Source organism: Harpia harpyja, chromosome 12 (assembly GCF_026419915.1).
Source record: "Harpia harpyja isolate bHarHar1 chromosome 12, bHarHar1 primary haplotype, whole genome shotgun sequence".
Classification (NCBI taxonomy): Eukaryota; Metazoa; Chordata; class Aves; order Accipitriformes; family Accipitridae; genus Harpia; species Harpia harpyja.
In genome coordinates this window covers 42870181-42888002 of record NC_068951.1, presented here as the reverse complement: position 1 = coordinate 42888002, position 17822 = coordinate 42870181, and the positions used below count along the sequence as shown (strand labels likewise).

The window sequence follows — 17822 nt, the reverse complement described above, 5'->3', positions numbered from 1 at the left end:
AATAAATTAAGTTAATTTTCCCCAAGTCGAGTCTGTTTTGCCCATGATGGTAATTGGTGAGTGATCTCTCTGTGTCCTTATCTTGACCCACAAGCCTTTCGTTATATTTTCTCTCCCCTGCCCAGCTGAGGAGGGGAGTGATAGAGTGGCTTTGGTGGGCACCTGGCCTCCAGCCAGGGTCAACCCCCCACAACAGATTTCTAAACACAGCAAGCCGAGCAAGTAAGAAGCCACAAAAGACTTGTCAACCAAGTCACGTTGTAAGGAGGACCTAAGGGGACCTTTGGAAAATTAGACCATACTCTGTAAAGATATTAGCTAGTAAACTTACAGGAGACTTGTTTTTGAAAAAATTCCCTGAGAGTTGGCTTGTGCTGGAGAACAGTGGAAAGCAATGTGGTCCTTCTTGTCTGAGAATAACCTAAATTGTAGCAATTGGGCTCTACGAGCATAACTTTGATTTTCAATAAACTAAGAAAATGCATATTGAGTGAAGTATCTCTTAAGTATCCAGAATAATGGAAGCATGAGCAATAAACTGTGGGAGTTAATTGCCTAATGGCTACTGTTCCCATATGTGCTCCATTTATCAGCTAGATCCTCAGAAACCTTGCTGCAGCATCAGCGCACACTCAGTTGTGCTGAACAGCCGTGATGCTTAGTGCTCATCCCAGTGGCACTCTAATTAGCGGTAGTCTCTTTCCAGCCTGAAATGTTTCAGTGATGCCTGCCCTTTGTTTCCTACTCTTGGCCTCATTTTCTGTTCAGTGTGACCCACTTTTTCCTTGAGCAGCCCTCAGGTTTTGGTTGACACCTTCTTTGGCTTGTTTGGAAAGACGAGTGCGTGGATGGAGCCTGCACACACCCTGTGCTCACCAGGAGCAACGTTTGTAGCAGAGGGACTGTGGTCCCCCTGCAGTGAAGGTCAGCCATGGAAGGGAAATATAAGCAGTTATTTGGTGGAAGAGTCTGAAATTGTTTGCTATTAATTAGTGATTCATAACCACGTTCTATCTTAACTAATCAAGATCAGAGCCCTGATGCACAAGCAAAAAATAAGTGCTGTTCCCTTCCTTGACGATATTATGACCTAAATGGACAAGGTGCCCACAAGAAAGGAGGTGGAAAGAGCTAAGGTGCCATCGGAGGTCAGTGGCAGGCTAGGATACAGGATCCGACATGAATGTCTGTGCTGTGTCTCCCTGCAGTAACTAACTCATTTCAGCGAGGCTAATTCATATTTTGTTTCTAAATCTGAATGTGAAACTTGTTTAAGTAGGTTTTGGTAACTCTATTGATGGCACAATTTTTTAAAGTGATCTGGCAAATTGTTCTGACAGCTGTGGATCGCAGAGCCCCTGTAGCTGTGTTAATCTTGTGCAGTTAATGTACTTTTCTTGAAAGTTCATAGCTGAAGTGTTCGAGGTCCCTGTTGGGTTGCCAGAGCAAATAAAATAAGACCTTTCCCTTCCCACCCCCAATATACAAAACCCACTATCATCTGACGTGTCTTTTTGTTCCAAAATATTAAGCAGTTGTCACTATCAGACATTTAATTACCAACTTTACGGAATACTCGGTGTATTTGTGGTGTAGCATTATCTTTTACGTTCCAGCCCCTGACATGGGATGCAGAATGCTCTACACATCCCTGAAATGGGAATTAATGCAGATGGTCTTGTGTCCACCCAAACTGGTGCTCCTTGTGCCTCTGATGTACCCCCATAGTGGGCGCACAGCTGCCACTAAAGATGCTGCTTTGGGGAAAACCCCGCTGTTTTGTACCAAGAGGGAACAGGAACTTTAGGGGGCTGCTTGTGTAATCCAGAGAGTTTCCCACGGGAGCAGCCCCTCCATGCCGGCATGAATGGGTGCCCAAAATAGTAGCAAGTAAAAGCCTTCACTGCAAAGGATCCTGATCTTTCTATCCTCTTTAGACTCATTGTATCCTGCTAAGAGGCTTAATTAACACACTGCTTGACAGGCCTTGTCAGACTGAAACACAGACTCTACATCATTTAATACAGGGGCCACGGTCTTCCCTGGGAAAAGAGGGCAAAATGAAAATGAATAAAATGAAAAAAGAAAAAATGTAAAGTATAAAATGAATAAAACCCAAGATGCTTCATGGACACAAAAAGAGTGTGGGGGCAAATTCTTTGTTAAATGGGAAACAAAGTCTTAAAAATAGGGGTAGCAGCAGACATGGGTGTAAGCAGCTCAGAACAGCATTGGCAATGGACTGTTTTCAGTAACCAAAAGCAGCTGGGGTGTTTGAAAAGCAGCTGAGGCTGCTGCTTCTGTGCTGGAATACAAATGGCACATGGCTCAGAGCTGGTGCTAAAGGTGGTTTAGCACTGCATGTGCTGTCTCCAGACCGGCACGATGGACTGGGAAAGGGGAACAGCAGCAGAGAGAGCTTCATTATCTTGTATCTGCCTGTGATGACCACAAGATTGGAAAATGGCAGGAGGTGAGGATGTTAAAGCCTATAAATTGGCTTCCTAATAGGTGATAGAAAGAGGCATCAGGTGGCTTTGATCAGAGGATGGATCCTGCATGGCTTCTGGTCTTAATGACAGCAGGCATTGCAGCATTTCTGGCTTCAGACTGCCGTCAGCTGTGCTTGCCCTAGCTGTGCCATTGCTTCAGAGGTTGTGCTGGAAAAGGAACGATTGGTTTTGCACACGCCTATGTCAGTGCTATGAAGAAGAACTCATACATTTGTCTTTAAATACAGCAGCTGTGGAACGATACGACAGACTAACGTGTTCGCTGGCAAGAGTGGCTGTGAAAGCTCCAGTGATCTTTATTGGCATTTCCAAATTAAAGCTCTCAGCACTAACTCCCTCCCTGCATAGCACCGGCAGGCTGGTGAGACGTAGTTTGCCTTCAAGGCAGCGGTTGGGCTGTGCTCTGCTCTGCCACATCTCACCCAGGTGCTGCCAGGCAGTGCTGATGCTCCAGCCCCTTTCCAGCATCCTCCCTGTGCTCACCAGCACCCTGTAGCCCAACACGATGGGCACATCCTGCTCCAACAGGAAAGCAACCGTGCCGCTCCAGTGTAGGGTTTCTCCGGTCGCCGTGGGCTTTCTGTGTCAGGAGGATCTCAAACTGGCACTGTGGTGTTTCATCAAGTGACTTGCAAGCAAGGAGAGGAAGAAATGCACGTAAGTGGAAGTTTTCCTGCATCGTAGAAAATCACCATTCAACAAAATTTCAAATAAAATTTGGAAGAACATCAATGAAACGGAGAACTACCCAAAGCTGACATGTTTGAGTAACTGCTATACTCACTCTTAATTATAAAATGGAACCCCCCCTTTTTTACTGCTATTTTTAGGCTGCGGTTCTACTGGAATCGAAGCTTTCTCTTCCAATCTCCATCTCTCTGACCTCTCAGGAAGCACTGTTGTATATTCATTTGGCAGTAAGTGACAGAACTCTTAGGCAGAGATACTCAAACAACAGCACGCATGTCCAAAAAGGATTTTGAAAATTAATTTTTAATATGTGGCCTCTGCCCTGGTTTTTCTGTGCTAAACCCATGGGTATAAATAGCTCCACTGACCTGAATGGATACTTTTGGGTATAGCAACAAAAAAGAATCATTGCCTGCTAGTGGAGGCAAATATTCATCTAGGTATGATTTAACATCTGCAGATTTCTTTCCTTATAATTTGCACTAATAACTGGTTTTTTTAAAACAGACTTCTTCGAAAGGAATTTAAGGACTAGTGCATTTAGGTTGTTTTAGATTTCTGCTCCTCTGCGTCTAAGCCTGCCTCGATGACCCCTTATCTGCTGGCTGCCATCATCTCTACTGCTGGTCAAATAAGAGGTGACATTTCAGTGCAAGCCCAAACAAGAACCAAAGTCTACAGCAACCTCTGGGTCCCTCCATTAAAAAAAGACCCTGAAAACTGCTGAAGGCAGCTGGGTGAGGTTGCTAAATCATTGCACTGGACATGCACACACGGAGCCTGGGCTGCCTTGGGCTGCGTGGAGCCAAACACAGCTGATTTGCAGGGAAAAAGGCAGAGGGACTCAGAACCTTTTTGCTCTAACTAAATGCTGACAGCAAAGCCAAGCCAGGCTTTTATAATTTGTGGACTGTGCTGGGAACCAGCTCAGTGCAGCTTAAGAGGGCTTTTTTACACAGGCTTCTCCCCAGCAAGAGTCTATAGACTCTATAGAGCCCCTTGGTCTTTTCTGCCCCATAAGGTTACAGGCTTTCCTGGCCATAATTAAGTCATTGCAATAGCCTAGTATCCTTAAAGTACAGGAAGACTGGAAAATAATTCATAAGCAGAATATACACATTAAAGACTAGAAGGCAACATTTTAGTTTGCTCTTAACACTGGTCTTGCACTTCAAGCTTTTATTGCTTTTTCTTCCTTAGGTATCTATATGTGTCTCTAGCTGCCCAATAGCTGTTAATGTCTGTATTCAACTGAAGTAGGAAAACAAAAACTGCAGTAAATTTTACAATATGTTTACATTATAACCAGGTTTATAGGGGCATCATAATTCATCATGTATTCCAACAGAAGTATGGATCTCTTCCAATTTAATTTTCTGAAGTTCGAGTTTGCAGCTGGGTCACTCCTGGTGTAATGTGGGAGATGCATCTCCTAAGGCTGTGGGTTGAAAGAGCAGCATCCCGGCTGTCACTGCCACCCATCAGATACCACGCCAGGGGCTGAGGGCAAAGCATCCGAATCACTTTCTGTGGGCGCAGCAGCATAGCTAGCTTCATAAATTTTGTTGCAAGGAGCAATAATCAATACTTCATGGTTAATGACGCAAAACTGAAATTAGTATAGATTTTATGTCTCCTTCTCTTCCCAATTATGCAAACATTGCTATGCCCCTTCTGTAGTTGCCTTATATTACGGCTTTTATAAAGACTGTCCGGTGACGTTTAATTGAAAGATTGAATAGTCAAAAATGTCACAACCAATTTTGGCTTTTACTTTTTTTTGTTCAGTCTTCACCCTGAGGTTAATAGAAAATGATGTCAAACACAAGAAATGATTTATGTAAGTCATGCAGGTTTTGTCACCCAGAGCTATATATAAAGTCAATTGCAAATTGTTTTCTCATTCTAAATTACTGTACGTAGCTCTGGGGTACACTGAAAAAATGACCAGCGGAAAAATATGGGAGAAGAAAAGGTTATCTTCTGAACTGAACTGTGCTTCGAAGAAAACAATTTTGAAAGTTGCTTGTTTTTAATATGCTAGAAGAGGCTGTTCCTCAGATCAGGAAAAAAAAAACAAAACCCAAAAAACAGGAAGGCAAAAATAAAAAGAAGTTTCACAACTGGATCACTTCCAATGGCTGATGAGTGGTAGGCAGCAGCCAGGCCTCCTGAATCACGCGCAGTGCATTATCAGCTGCAGTGTGTCCACAAAATGGTGCTACAATTAGAGACCCAGAGGGACAAAGACTGGGGAAACATCTAACTTGTCATCTTGACAAATCTCATTTATGCATAAAATATATTTCACAGTAATAGTCCTTCCAAGGCTGGGAGGAAATGAAAGCTGTATTAGGAGTAAATCAGCTACCAACTGTGATCTTGTTTCATGTCAAACAGGGTACAGTCTTGTACAGGATTAAAAAGTGCTGCGTAAAACTTCTCTGTTTCACAAAATTAGCTTTAATTGGGAAAGCAGAAGGTAGAGTCGGCTGATCTGTTGTGCTCCTGGAGACTGCAGTAGTCTTATTGGAAACAAAAATCTTTGATTCATCCCCGGGTCAGATATACAAGACAAAAATATCCTTGTTTTGCCTTTTGAATGTTCTTAGTCTTCCTGGGAATCCTGTATCTGTATGCAAGGCAGGTGTGAAGTAAATTACCCTCCTTCCTTACTCTCAGTAGCTTTTGCTTTTAGATTTGATTCCTGACTTAATGAGCTAAAAGAAGTCATGAGTTAACATCTTTGTGTTTTGCATAGACTTCTCATCTACCAGTGTTGCTTAATTATTGAACAGTTGATGTATAAATACAAACCTGAAAGCACATCCCCACATCTGGGGTGGTGATGCTCTTTGCGTTGCATCATAGGGATGTGCTCTGGAGGGTTCAGTGTTTGGTTGTCAGCCGAGCTTTTAAGGTGACTGGGCACGTGTGCTCTGCGTGTTATTGTCCCAGCGATGCCAGGGCACTCTGTCGTATTGTGCCCTGTGAGGGGATGGAAAGTTCAGCCCAGGAACTGCAACCCCTGGAGCACACACTTCTTTGCAACCAGGTTCTCCTCCACCCCTCAACTTCCACCCCTTCTGAACAATGGAGTCAGATACAATTTAGTTTTTTAAGCCAAATCTCTGTGCTGAATGTCATGGGTAGATTTTTCCCAGGACATTATCATGGATACAGGGAACCCCAGCTATGCATCTGCAGTTAAATTTGTGACATCTCTGCTATTGAAACAGGATCTGATGCAAATACCCTGGTAAAGGCATTGGGCTGTAAATCTCAGCCAGTGACTCTCTTAATTATGTGACTGAATACTGTTTGATTGCAGAACAATGAGAAGTGCCTGAAAGTAGGAGCTCATGCTCACTTGTCTCTTACGAAGACCATCTCCTCTCGAATCAAAGCAGCCACGCACCTAAGACATGAACAAATACTTTCCTCTTTTGCTCTGCCTGTTATTTTTGTAGGTCTGATATTTTCTTCCAAACTTGTGCTGGACGTGTTGATAAATATATTGGTTTCTCTGTAGTTATTTTGGACATCTAAATTTGAAAGCAGTCCTGTAGACATTTACCTGAGGGACTGTTTTGTTTAGTGGTTGGTTCACAATGTTTTGAGGTTGAGTAGGAATTTCCAATGTCAGCCAAGGGCTTCCCATAAGCACATTGAAATGTTTTTTCTTTCCCTGTAGGAAGAACTCAAAAGGCTCCAACACACCTTGGAACAGGTCAATGATGGCAAAGACTTGCTTCAAAGGTAAACGTGCGGTTTCCACAGTATCTCACACATGATAAAGTGAAATGGCTTTTATAAGGCAACAAGCCCTTTCTGAGGGACAGTCTCTTTGTTATAGACTATGTTTTTCACTTGGTAATATACGAAATATTCAAGATTTTGCATCTCTCCCATAAACGATTCTTATTTTTAGTTACAGGAGGATAATTTCTGAAAACTGCTGCTGATTGAATGATGTAATTAAGTGTCCAGTAAAGTCTCAAAATAACTCCACAGGTTGGGGTCTAATCTTACAAATTTTCATGCGAAGACCTTTCATTCATGTTGCTAGTCCCATCCAAAGCAGTGTCCCAAGATGTTTGATTTTTATCTTCTAGCATTTTAAAATTGCTTTCTCAAAGCGATCGGTTTGCAGCACCAATTCCTTGGCCATCATTTATTACAAAGAATTTTTTCTTCATATTCCTGTATGGCTTTTGCTGATGTAATTCATTTGCTGCCAGCATTACCATTGTTACTTTCCATTTTACTCTCCAGCTTTTCAAACATAGCCCCAGGGATGAAAGTTAATTTAGCAAGAATATCTATTATATTTGCCAGTGGGTTTTTTTATTTGCAGAGGCTTCTTTGCTGGGTGTGCCTGTCTCTGGAGCTGTGGCATCTGGAAGGTTTAGTGCAAGGACTCAGGCAGGCTCCGATCTGGAAACTGGATCCAAATTCATACTTTTTGTCAACAATCAAATGGGGCTGGACACAGGGACCCAGATGCCTTCCTCCAAAGACAGCAACACTTTATAATAAGCAGCTCTTGTATGTTCTTGTCAAAATTTCGGAATTAATTCACAGTGATTGCAAAAATGTCATGCTGAGATGCATTAAGCCCATTTTCTTTTCTTTTCCATAGCCACCAGCTTGCCATGGATGAAGAAAATAATATCGAAAAATATCATATCAACTTACAGCCCTTGGAATCAAAAGTGAAAATGTAAGTAACAAAGAATGTTTTTTCTGCCTTTAAATGCAGCTGAGTTTGTCTGATTCCTGAACCGCACAACCCAGACTATATCCATCATGGATTTCTGTGTAACTTTAAGTACAAAAAAAGCCTCAATTTAGCAAGTTAACTAAGCTCTTCTCTACCTTTAAGCATGTGAACATTCTCTTTGAACTGAATTTCAAATGTTAAAATTCAACGTTGCACTAATTTTGTCATTTCCTCTGTGAAACTAAAGAATATTTGAGAATCTGCTAGAGTTTTTGTATGTACAGAGAATGTTCTAGAGGGGGGGAAGTCCAGCACAGAGCAAGAAGTCTCATCAGTGGTATTTATCACAGCTAACATGAAGCCCGGTTAAAGCTCCCCAGGCACCTCACGGGACTTCTCTGCAAGGAGCAATCTTGGGTTTGCGTGGGGGTGGAGATGGAAGTATGAGGGGACCAGGGTTGCTGGGCTGGGGGGTGCAGCACAGCTATATGGCACTAAGCAAGCTGGGTTTTATTGGAAAGCAAGGCAGTTGCTAGCACTCAGCCAAGGCACATGCATGACACCTAGCTGCACCACCTGGAAGGAAGAGATAAGCATCACTACGTTCTGGTAATGAACTCCCCAACTTCCAAATGCAATAATTTGAGCCTTTGTAATACCTTTCCCACATGTTGTATAGTTTACCATGGGGTCTGTTATCCTAAAAGGCTTGACCGTGCTGTATCAGGACATGTGGTAATACTGGGGATATAACTTAAAATTTACCCACATGTCTATCAGAGCAGAGGGCTCCTCTTTGTGCCTCTTCCAGCGCTGTTCCTCCAGCCCTGGTGCAGGCACTACCTCCATCCAGCAGGCATGACCTCTGCGCTAACATGGTGCCCCTGGACTTCCCAGCAGAGAGCGAAAGTTTAACATGGCTCCACTTGCATCAAAAAAAGGTGAACATCTTTATGTCGAAGCCCCCAATTACTTCATGGCAAAATCTTGTGATGTCAGGCACAGCTTTACACAGAGTTGTATGTGTTGCTACATTACATACTGAATTTCGCTTTCAGTTGAAAAGCTACAGCTAACTCACTATACAGGACGTTAAAACATTAATGCTATATTAAAATATTAAAAGGACATAAGTTTCAAATTAAAATCCAGCCAGCGTCTTTTAGTCATGCAAATGTAAGCCAGATGAAAGAATAAATTTTCAGAGAGCTTTCTACAAGGGTAGTTATGACTTAACCTCAGTATATTCTCAAGCTTTAAAATAGAAAATACATGTAAATATAAATATGTAAATACTACTTGTCCATATTATGCTGTGGAGCTTGAAACTGAAACAATGCAAAGTGTAAATGCTTGAGGTGTGATGATGTGGGGATTTTTTAAAGCAAAATGCATTTACTGAAAGCTGCTCCATTGGCACTGGCATTTGGGAGCTTTGGTAGCTCTTTCTGTCCATTTTAAAGCTGTTGTATGAAAACAACATAGGCCTTAACCAACCTGACTGCCTCTGAAGTGCACCTATCCTGGTGAGGCTGTCTGATGCTGTTTTGTTTCTAATCTGGTATTCTTCTAAAAACAAAGTACATATATTTCATTTCCTCAAACTTGAGATGTTCAAAATGCCACGGGTGTTGGGACCGTTGTTCCCTGACCAGGAAAAATTACATGCCAGGAGGCGTTTCCCACTGTCTGAAGTTCCCAGCACTGTAGGCAGTCAATGAGAAGATGTAGGTGTCCTGGTGTTGAGCTTTGTCCTCCTTCTGCGAAGCCAAGAAGGTGGAAGTGCCAGTGTGTAATGAAATGCCTTTTCAGCGGTGTCTGGGTGCTAAATGCTTTTCTGACTTATGGAGATGGGAGCAGAAATGACATCTTGACTGTTAAAAAGGCAATGTAAAAAAAAAGAAGTATTCCTAGGACAAAGTAAATCGATGCTGACGGCTTTGGACCCTGTGGTTTGAACCGTAAAGCACATGGTTCCTTCAGGAAGGAGCATTGCCCTGGGGTGCTGGCACCGTGGGTGGGAGCAGGGCCAGGCAGGCTTTGAGCATGGGACCCCTCCCAGGGACCACCCCAGCAGCAAGGCTGGGTGCCGAGTGTGCCAAACCCTTCTGGACCAGGCAGGGTGGAGGAGTGCCGGCTCCTACCTGCTCCCCGCACAACTGCCACAGAACTTTGCACCACTGAGAACAACTTAAGCGAAGGTCAGGGTACTCTACCTGATTAACAGGCACACTGAAGGTTTTACTGGCTTGATACCCCAGTGAATAAAATCCCAATTGCTTAAAAATCCTAAAAGGAGTTCTTCCTAGCTCATTGCACTGCAGCAACGCTGCTGAGTCTCAGGTGAGAATTTAGGTCTGCTTTTCTATGGATTTCACAGATCATGCTGCGTGCAAACACCCACATACTTTGTGTTAATGCCGTTGCTATTGTAAACACAGTTTTAATTCCCAGCATCTCTCCCTGGTCTCCCTAGCACCTTCAGAAAGGCACAGGCAGTCCGGCACTGCCACCTGGTGAGAGCCACCCTGGCCTCCAGCTCCCCAGCCACCGGCCAGCACAGAAAATGGAATTTCTTTACAGAATTTCACATGAGATTTTAGAAATCTGGTCAAAGCTTACAGTTTCAAAGCAGAGCTCCTACTGCAATCCCCATGTGTTGCTTTGGAGGAGGTTTTAAGTCCCCAGCTACCCAAGATGGAGGAGATTTTAAAGGATACTGGTCTGTCTCTGAACTTCTACCTGTATCTGCATTATAATCTGAAAGCTGGTATAAATATAACATGTTGAAGGCTATTCATTCTTTTAAACAGATAAATGCATATTTTTATTTTGTTTGCAAGATGTAAGAGAATTGCTGAGTTATGTACAGTCTCAAATTTAAATGACTTCTGTAGGTTTAGGGATTTGAAATAAAGAATTGCTTCTACTTAACAGATACCACAAGTTATACTAGTAGTGGCTAATATAAGATCTACAGAGGGTAGTTACGAGTGATCATTATCCAAATCGGAAAACAAAGTACACAAAAAAAGAGAAAAAGGCCAAAACCCACCTTTTCAGCCAAGAATATCTATTTTAAATCCTTTTTGTTGCTGCATTTCCCCCCCAACCCTGTGCCTTGGTGTTTACCTCAGTATCCAGCGAGCATGGCGTGAGTACCTGCAGCGCCAGGACCTGCCACACCACGAGCAGCTGGACAAGCGCAGTCCCTCCCCACCATCCCTCTCCTCGGACAAGATGAGCAGGTCCATCAGCATGAACACCTTTTCCGACAGCAGCACACCGGTGAGTACAGTGTTGGGGCCTGTTTTCCTATTTGTTGCCTTTCGTTGGGTTCCTTTCTAGGACTTTGGATAAATGAAAGCTAAATTATGGGCAAATCATGAAAGGGGGACTTTTAGGGGAGTACTGGTGTCTCAAATGAACCTGCAAGCAGGTGCGCCTCTTGTAGGTACAGTTGAATGTGTGACTGTGCATGTTAGACCTGGATCTCAGCCGATACTAGCAGTGCTCTTGATGGAAAAAAGGCGTTTCCAAATGATGGTGTGTTCTTCTGCAGGAAGCAGGGATCTTCACATGTTTTTAGCACTTTGTGTTCTCCAAAAAAACAAATTGTCGTCCTTTTCCTACAAATAAATGTGGTTTGTAGGTTTTGGTTTTTTTTTTTTTCCTAAAGGTGACTTAGAGAAGTTGATCTAGGGATTAAAAATTAAATTTGATTTTGGAATAAATATTCATGCCGCCTTGCAGACCGGGTGACTAGTGGCTGGAGGCTGTACTTCTCTTTTTAAGGTGACTCTAAACTAGAAACCCAAATATAGAGCCCATTTTTTGAAGACAAGTGGTTTTGTGGCTGTCTCTGGAGCGGGATCTTTTAGGTCAATAAATCAGCAGATAGATATAGAGCCTATAAATATTGCTTTCAGCTTTGTGACAGAGCAAACTGTAGACTAGAGTGCATGAAATAATTCAATAGTTTTAAAAAAATACAGGAGATAGAAATTGCCACAGTGTGTGTTGGACTAGCTAAATAAAAGCAGGATGTGTCACCCTGTTTGACTGAGGTGTGCAGGGTAGGTGTGAACAGGTCATTTGGACCCTTGCTAGGAGTGCGTATTGGTCAGCTATAGGAAGCTCTGCTGCCAGTTGCCGGACAGCATTTGGTGGCTTCTGAGTTCACTACAAAAATCTAGAAATCATTGCTAGTGGGGTTCTTAAAGCAGATGATGGAGCTCCTGTGCAAGGAAGAGATGTTCGTTAGTTTAATTCTGCCTTCAGTTGCAAAGTCGGAGCAATGCCACCTAATGTAAAGCACAAGGCAGGCTCGCAGATCCAACAGAGCTTTTCTGTGCTAAGAACTCTGGTCTTGGATTTACGGGGACAATTTGGCTCTTTCCTCCATTGAACCAGGTTCAAACCGAAGCTAGGTGAGCTGTTTCCAGCAGCTATTATTTTTGTGACACCGTGGTTAGTCAGGCTGCATTAGATTTGACAGCATTTAATAAAACATTACTGAGAGTGCACTGTTTTATTTTTAGATGCCTTGTGTTCATAGCCAGAGACCAGGGATGATAAACTAGGTTACAATAGTGGGTTATACACTAACGCCTCGTATTAAAGGAGTGAGGTTCCTCTAATGAGAGAGATAAATTTGTATCTGCCGCTGGCACTTGTTGGAGCCCGCTGGCCATGTGGAGCACTGAGCCAGCCGCTCGGCCACCACAAGAGGCCCCTCGTACCCTGCGTGGGGAGGTTCTGTCAGGAACCTCGTTTGGAAAATGATGCATTTTTCAGTGCTTTCAGGTCTTTCAGGGTAAAATGAGTACTTCTGGGAGCTGTACATTTGTGGGAAAATGAAGCTTGGATACTAGAATTGCTGCTTAATTTGCCTTAATGCAACACCCACTGATCTCAGTTCTGCACCCTATTTGTTTAATGCAAAGGAAGATGGGAGTATTTTCTTACACTTTTCTAGTGCCAAGCCTGTCAATAACCTTTGAAAAACGAGGGAACATTTCTGAAGGCAAAGGAACCCATATCTATTTAGTGTGACCTTGATTATCGCAATGCCTGAGGCTGTGAGGGTCCCCCATTTTTATGTGCAGGATGGTCCTCCATTCTGGGATGAGGCACCGTGACTCCAGGCAAATGCCGTTGTACTTTTCAAGGTCCTCACAAAGTATTTAAAAGCCAACATACTGATTTAAGATGTTTTTTCTGTCTGCATCAGAGAGTTCTGTGGAGCATCATGAAAGTAGGGAGCAGATGAAGGAGGTGAGGAGAAGCCTTTAGTGTGGGAGCAGAGCAGGTGCCCTAAGAGGAAGGTGGTTGAAGGTGTGAGATCTGGTGGGGAGACACTATATGGGTAAGGTCTGAGAACAGCTACTGCCACAAAGCAAATAGGCAGCAACGCTCTTTGGGGTGGTTTTGTTTCCTGATTACTTCTGATGAAGTAAAACAGTGCTGGCCCTGTGTGGATCATGGTCTCAGCTTCTGCAGTGCGTGGTTGAGCACACAGGTGTGTGCCCAGAAATGCCACTGGCACGTGTGCCTCTCAGAGCTGGGCTGGATCATCCTTGCTAGTCCTTGGACACATACGCTAAGGATAGACTCTGATCTAATGCAGTAGTGGATATGTTTCTGTCTGATACACATGTGCTTTCCTAATGGCAAATGTTGCATATTTTTTGGTTTGGAATTGATACTGTCAGGTTCAGGGCAGGGCAGGGATAAGGCCAGAACAGACCAGGGACAATTAACCTTGAACTGAATGGAAGAGTAATTGATTGTCTTAACCAAATAATAACTTGGCCAGAATTAAATGCAGCATTTGGACTGAGCCACGTTTTCTGCTCAAGTATAAGGCAAACTTAAGGAAGGTGAAAAAAAACATCTGAGCAGAGAAACTGCTGCTGGACCCATCTGTAATTTTACACTCTCTTGAAGTTTTGTGTTTACAAGACCCAAGCTGGAAGCAGGGGAGCGGAGTTGGGGAATAACCAAGCAGTCAAACACATCCATTTGCCAAGTCCTCAATTTGGCCTACATTCCAGAATAAGACCTTTGAAAAATGGGGCAAATTCATTATAATGCCATTCCTTTTGCATTAGCAAAAGGTGCCCTAAGAAATACGCCTGTGCCTAGTCTTTGCGTAAAAATGTGCTGAGCTGAGCAGTACGGAGTCCCTCAAATTTCTCTTGCTGTCTGGCAATCTTCCTCTGAAAAATTTGGAGGAGAAGGAAAATCAGACTGAAATTTGGACTCTTAGGAGGTTTTCCCATTTCTTTTTCAAAGAAGTAGAAAGCAACTAGCATGTCAAAATATGTTAGCAATAAGCATTGATGCAGATGGGAGAGAGAAATTTATGAAGTATTTTGAGAAACCACTGTCACAACACAGCCACTTAATTCAGCTGAAATCTAATCCTGGTTTTCAATTCCCTTTCTCAGTGCAAGCCTTCCATTGTTCAGCTTTGCTGGATTTACACACTCCTGGGGGCAAAAAAGTAGTTGGCTACTTGAATCATGAAAGACAGAAAGGATCTCATGCCCAAAAAATAGATGAGAGCCTGTGGGCTAACAAATGCGTGTCACTGCAGCGGGATGGGTATTGAAACTGTGTATACCAAATATCTGTTTATACCAGTACATGGGACCAGCAGTTGTGGTGAGGTAGAATTTTGAAACTCTGATTTGGAGGAATAATACCTAAACCCAAGGTTTATTCAGACTGTTGGGCACAACAGAGAGTGTCAGCATGTGCAGTCTGCAGCTGGAGATTTAAGAATGACGTTTGGTCTTTTGTAGTTGAAAGATAAGGTCTTTGAGCTCATTTCCACTGCTACTACAAACATCCTGAGGCATTTGTAAGGGAAGACGGGGAATTACTAGGGCTGAGAGAAGTCAGAGTTTCAAAAGCATTTTTCCTCTCTTGCCCTCAAAACTTTTCCATTCTTAAAAAAAAAAAAAGACAAAACATGCAAACAGGAAGTAGAAAAAGTAATTAAACCCATAGGAAACTGAAATCCAGTGAAAAATCTGTACACCCAAAGTAAAAAATGCCCAGAATCAAAGGTGGGGCCTTTTGTCAGTGCATGCACAGCTTGTGTGCAAGGTGGGAGGGCAGGGCACCAGCACGAGCGCTAACCCCCAGAGGAGTTAGCAGTGATGGCCTGAGCCCTGACTATAGCTGTGCATTCCCAATATGCAGGCACTTACTCATACGTAATCATTAAAACTTTGTGAATTTATCAAATATGATATTTCCTTGTTGTCCCAGCCAAGAAAATAAGTACAGAAACACAAAGCAACAATTTTAGAGTAACTTTAGAGAAGTGAGGAGAAGGGGAGGTACCAGGAACAGTTCTTACTCTGCTCGACAGCAGCAGGGATGCTTTCTGGTCAGCCATACCACAACATTCATGGTTAGCAGTTTTCATATGACTTTTTAAAAGCCATTTGGTTCCCATGAGATGGCGATAGCTAGGCAAATGGGCTTTGCCTCTGGCCAGTGTGAGATGCCAGCCATGTAATCAATCGGTTCATCATGGTTCATTGATAGAGGATGATGTAAGCTCTCCTTGACTTGCTGAAGATCATGTATGTCTTTTATGTATTTGGCTTCGAAAAGCTGTAGCTTAGCCCTGCTGGCTGTGGTTACCATATTTCAGTTCAGAGAGACAACCTAATTGTGTGATTCTAAGACTCAGAAGTGTGATAAATCATTAATTATGATACCTTTGAATCAAATGTTTGAACTTGTTTTGCATCAGCTAGCTGCCTTCATGACTGCAGAAAACTGTTGCTCTCAAAATGAAATACTGATGAGAAACTTGTCAAATAGAAAAGGAACTACTAGATAAGGAGGAAAAAAACCCCCACAATTGAAACAATTCCTTGTTTTTGCTGCTGCCTCCAGGTCTTGATAATTTCCAGCAGCTCTCCTGTCTGAAGTTTTGTCTTAATTTTATGGCAGAGGAACAGTGTCTTCTGGAATGTGGACACTGAATCCTTGTGAGTATTAAAGGGAAAAGACTCTTCAGGCTTTGTTTATATGCTTCTTGCCCTTGAAGCCTGAGCATCTCATCTCAATAGCATTTCATTACAGTTGTGCATGTCCTTTCGTTAGCTGGCTTGAAGGTACCAGGTGGTAAACAAGGCCGCAATTAATTTTTTTTTTCACTGGCACCACCTTTGTCTTCCTACTTCTGGCTTAAGGGTTGTGCAGAATGGCAACTGAGGAAAATGGATAATTTAAAACAAACTCATAATGATTGATCACAAGTAACTTGCATGGTTCTAGGTAGTTGGAAATCGGTTGCTCTGTTATTAAAGTTTTAAAATAAACATATTTGCAGATAATACAGTTTAGGAAAAACAGAAAGATTATTAAGCCCTTTCTGGGATGCAGTAACTGAAATAGCAAGATGAATGATTACTGTTCTGGAAAATTACTTGGGGAGTAACATATGCATCTCTTGGAAAAGTTTACTAGTTTTTAGGCATACTTTTATGCTTAATAAAGTACACTCAACTTGAGCTGAATATTTGTCACTGAAAATATTCTTCTTTGAGATTCATGTCCAATCAACACATATTTCTGTTAAAACAGCCATGACTGAGACACAAGGCACAAAATAAAATAGGGCACAATGAAAAGCAATAAAAATTCCCTATTAGATATGTAGAAGGAAGGAATAAAGCAGTGTAGTAAGCAATCAGAAATTCACAACCAGAAAAAAACGATACTATCCCCAAAGTATTATATACATTGTAGAGCTGATGAAGTCCAGAATTTCATTTTTCAGTATTTTGAAGGTAAACTTAAGAGGATAATGATCTGTGAACATTTGCAATGAGACTTCATCTCATGTTTTAAATAAACAGATTTTCTTTTAAAATGTTGGGCCAAACTGTCTACTCTACATATTAGTGATGTCCCACCTGAAACAAAAACAGATCCCCTTTTCTTTTCATTTGGCTTGCTTCTTTTTCGTACACTGGCCAGTCCTAGAAGGACTTTCACAAAGGTTGCCACTATCCAGGTCTTAAGACACGTATGTGTGCTCAGTGAAAGCACTGTTAGTTCCCTAGGCTCCTGCCAGAGTGCTTACTACCCTTTTAATCCAAGAACCTTTCAGGTAGATCAAATTATCAGGTAATGGGTCATGCTTTATGTTTACAAATAGATAAATCATTCTTGACATTGGGGGAAAAAAAGTGGTGAGGCTATCTCAAAGTGTTTGTGCTATAGTTCCCTTGGGCCTGCCTCCCAGTAGAAAACTGATATAATGGGTGGAATGACAGAGAAAGGACATAGCTTGAGTGATGAGATAGGAAACAGACTTTTCTTGTTCGGCTACTGCTTTGTAGGCTAGCAAAGAAAGGATTTGCCAAGTGCATGTGTGTAGTACAGGCAGTTTCCTAGCTGTTGGAAAAGATCGGTTGTCAATCACTTATCAGATTATTGTTTTAGGAGCACACAAGCAGTATCCGTACCATCTTTAGTTGCTTTTTTCCCCCCTTTTGCATGTTTATTTTTAATCAAAAAATGAGAGGCAAGACATATACTAGATTTGAAAAGAATCTTCTTCCTTATAAATACTTTATTTCTTTTTATTGTGTAGAAAGGTGGCGAAATTTACCTTCCTATGTTGCATGTGGCTGAGTTTCTGCCTTTTTCTCCAGAAATAATCAACTGTGTCTGTAGTTGCTAAGAAAAAAAAAATGATGCTGGATATGTCCCACTAGCATGTGGTTGTGGGTATGACCTGTTTTCATGATGACATCATTGTGTCTCTTTAAATAGTTCAGTCGCAAAGACATAATCTGTGAAAGCCATAGAAAACCTGATAATCCTCAACAGACAAGCAAAAGCTGGTGCGAGACATACCT

At 42.3% G+C, this 17822-nt stretch overlaps 1 protein-coding gene across 2 annotated transcripts in view; it reads left to right on the top strand.

Moving 5' to 3' along the window:
- The window catches only part of SCHIP1 (schwannomin interacting protein 1), a 235330-nt gene that overhangs the window by 94126 nt on the left and 123382 nt on the right, over positions 1-17822 (top strand). For both annotated transcript variants that reach the window (XM_052804552.1, XM_052804551.1), the window contains 3 exons: positions 6898-6962; positions 7846-7926; positions 11064-11214. In XM_052804552.1, the coding sequence (XP_052660512.1) occupies positions 6898-6962; positions 7846-7926; positions 11064-11214 (297 nt within the window). The remainder of the gene's footprint in view (positions 1-6897; positions 6963-7845; positions 7927-11063; positions 11215-17822) is intronic.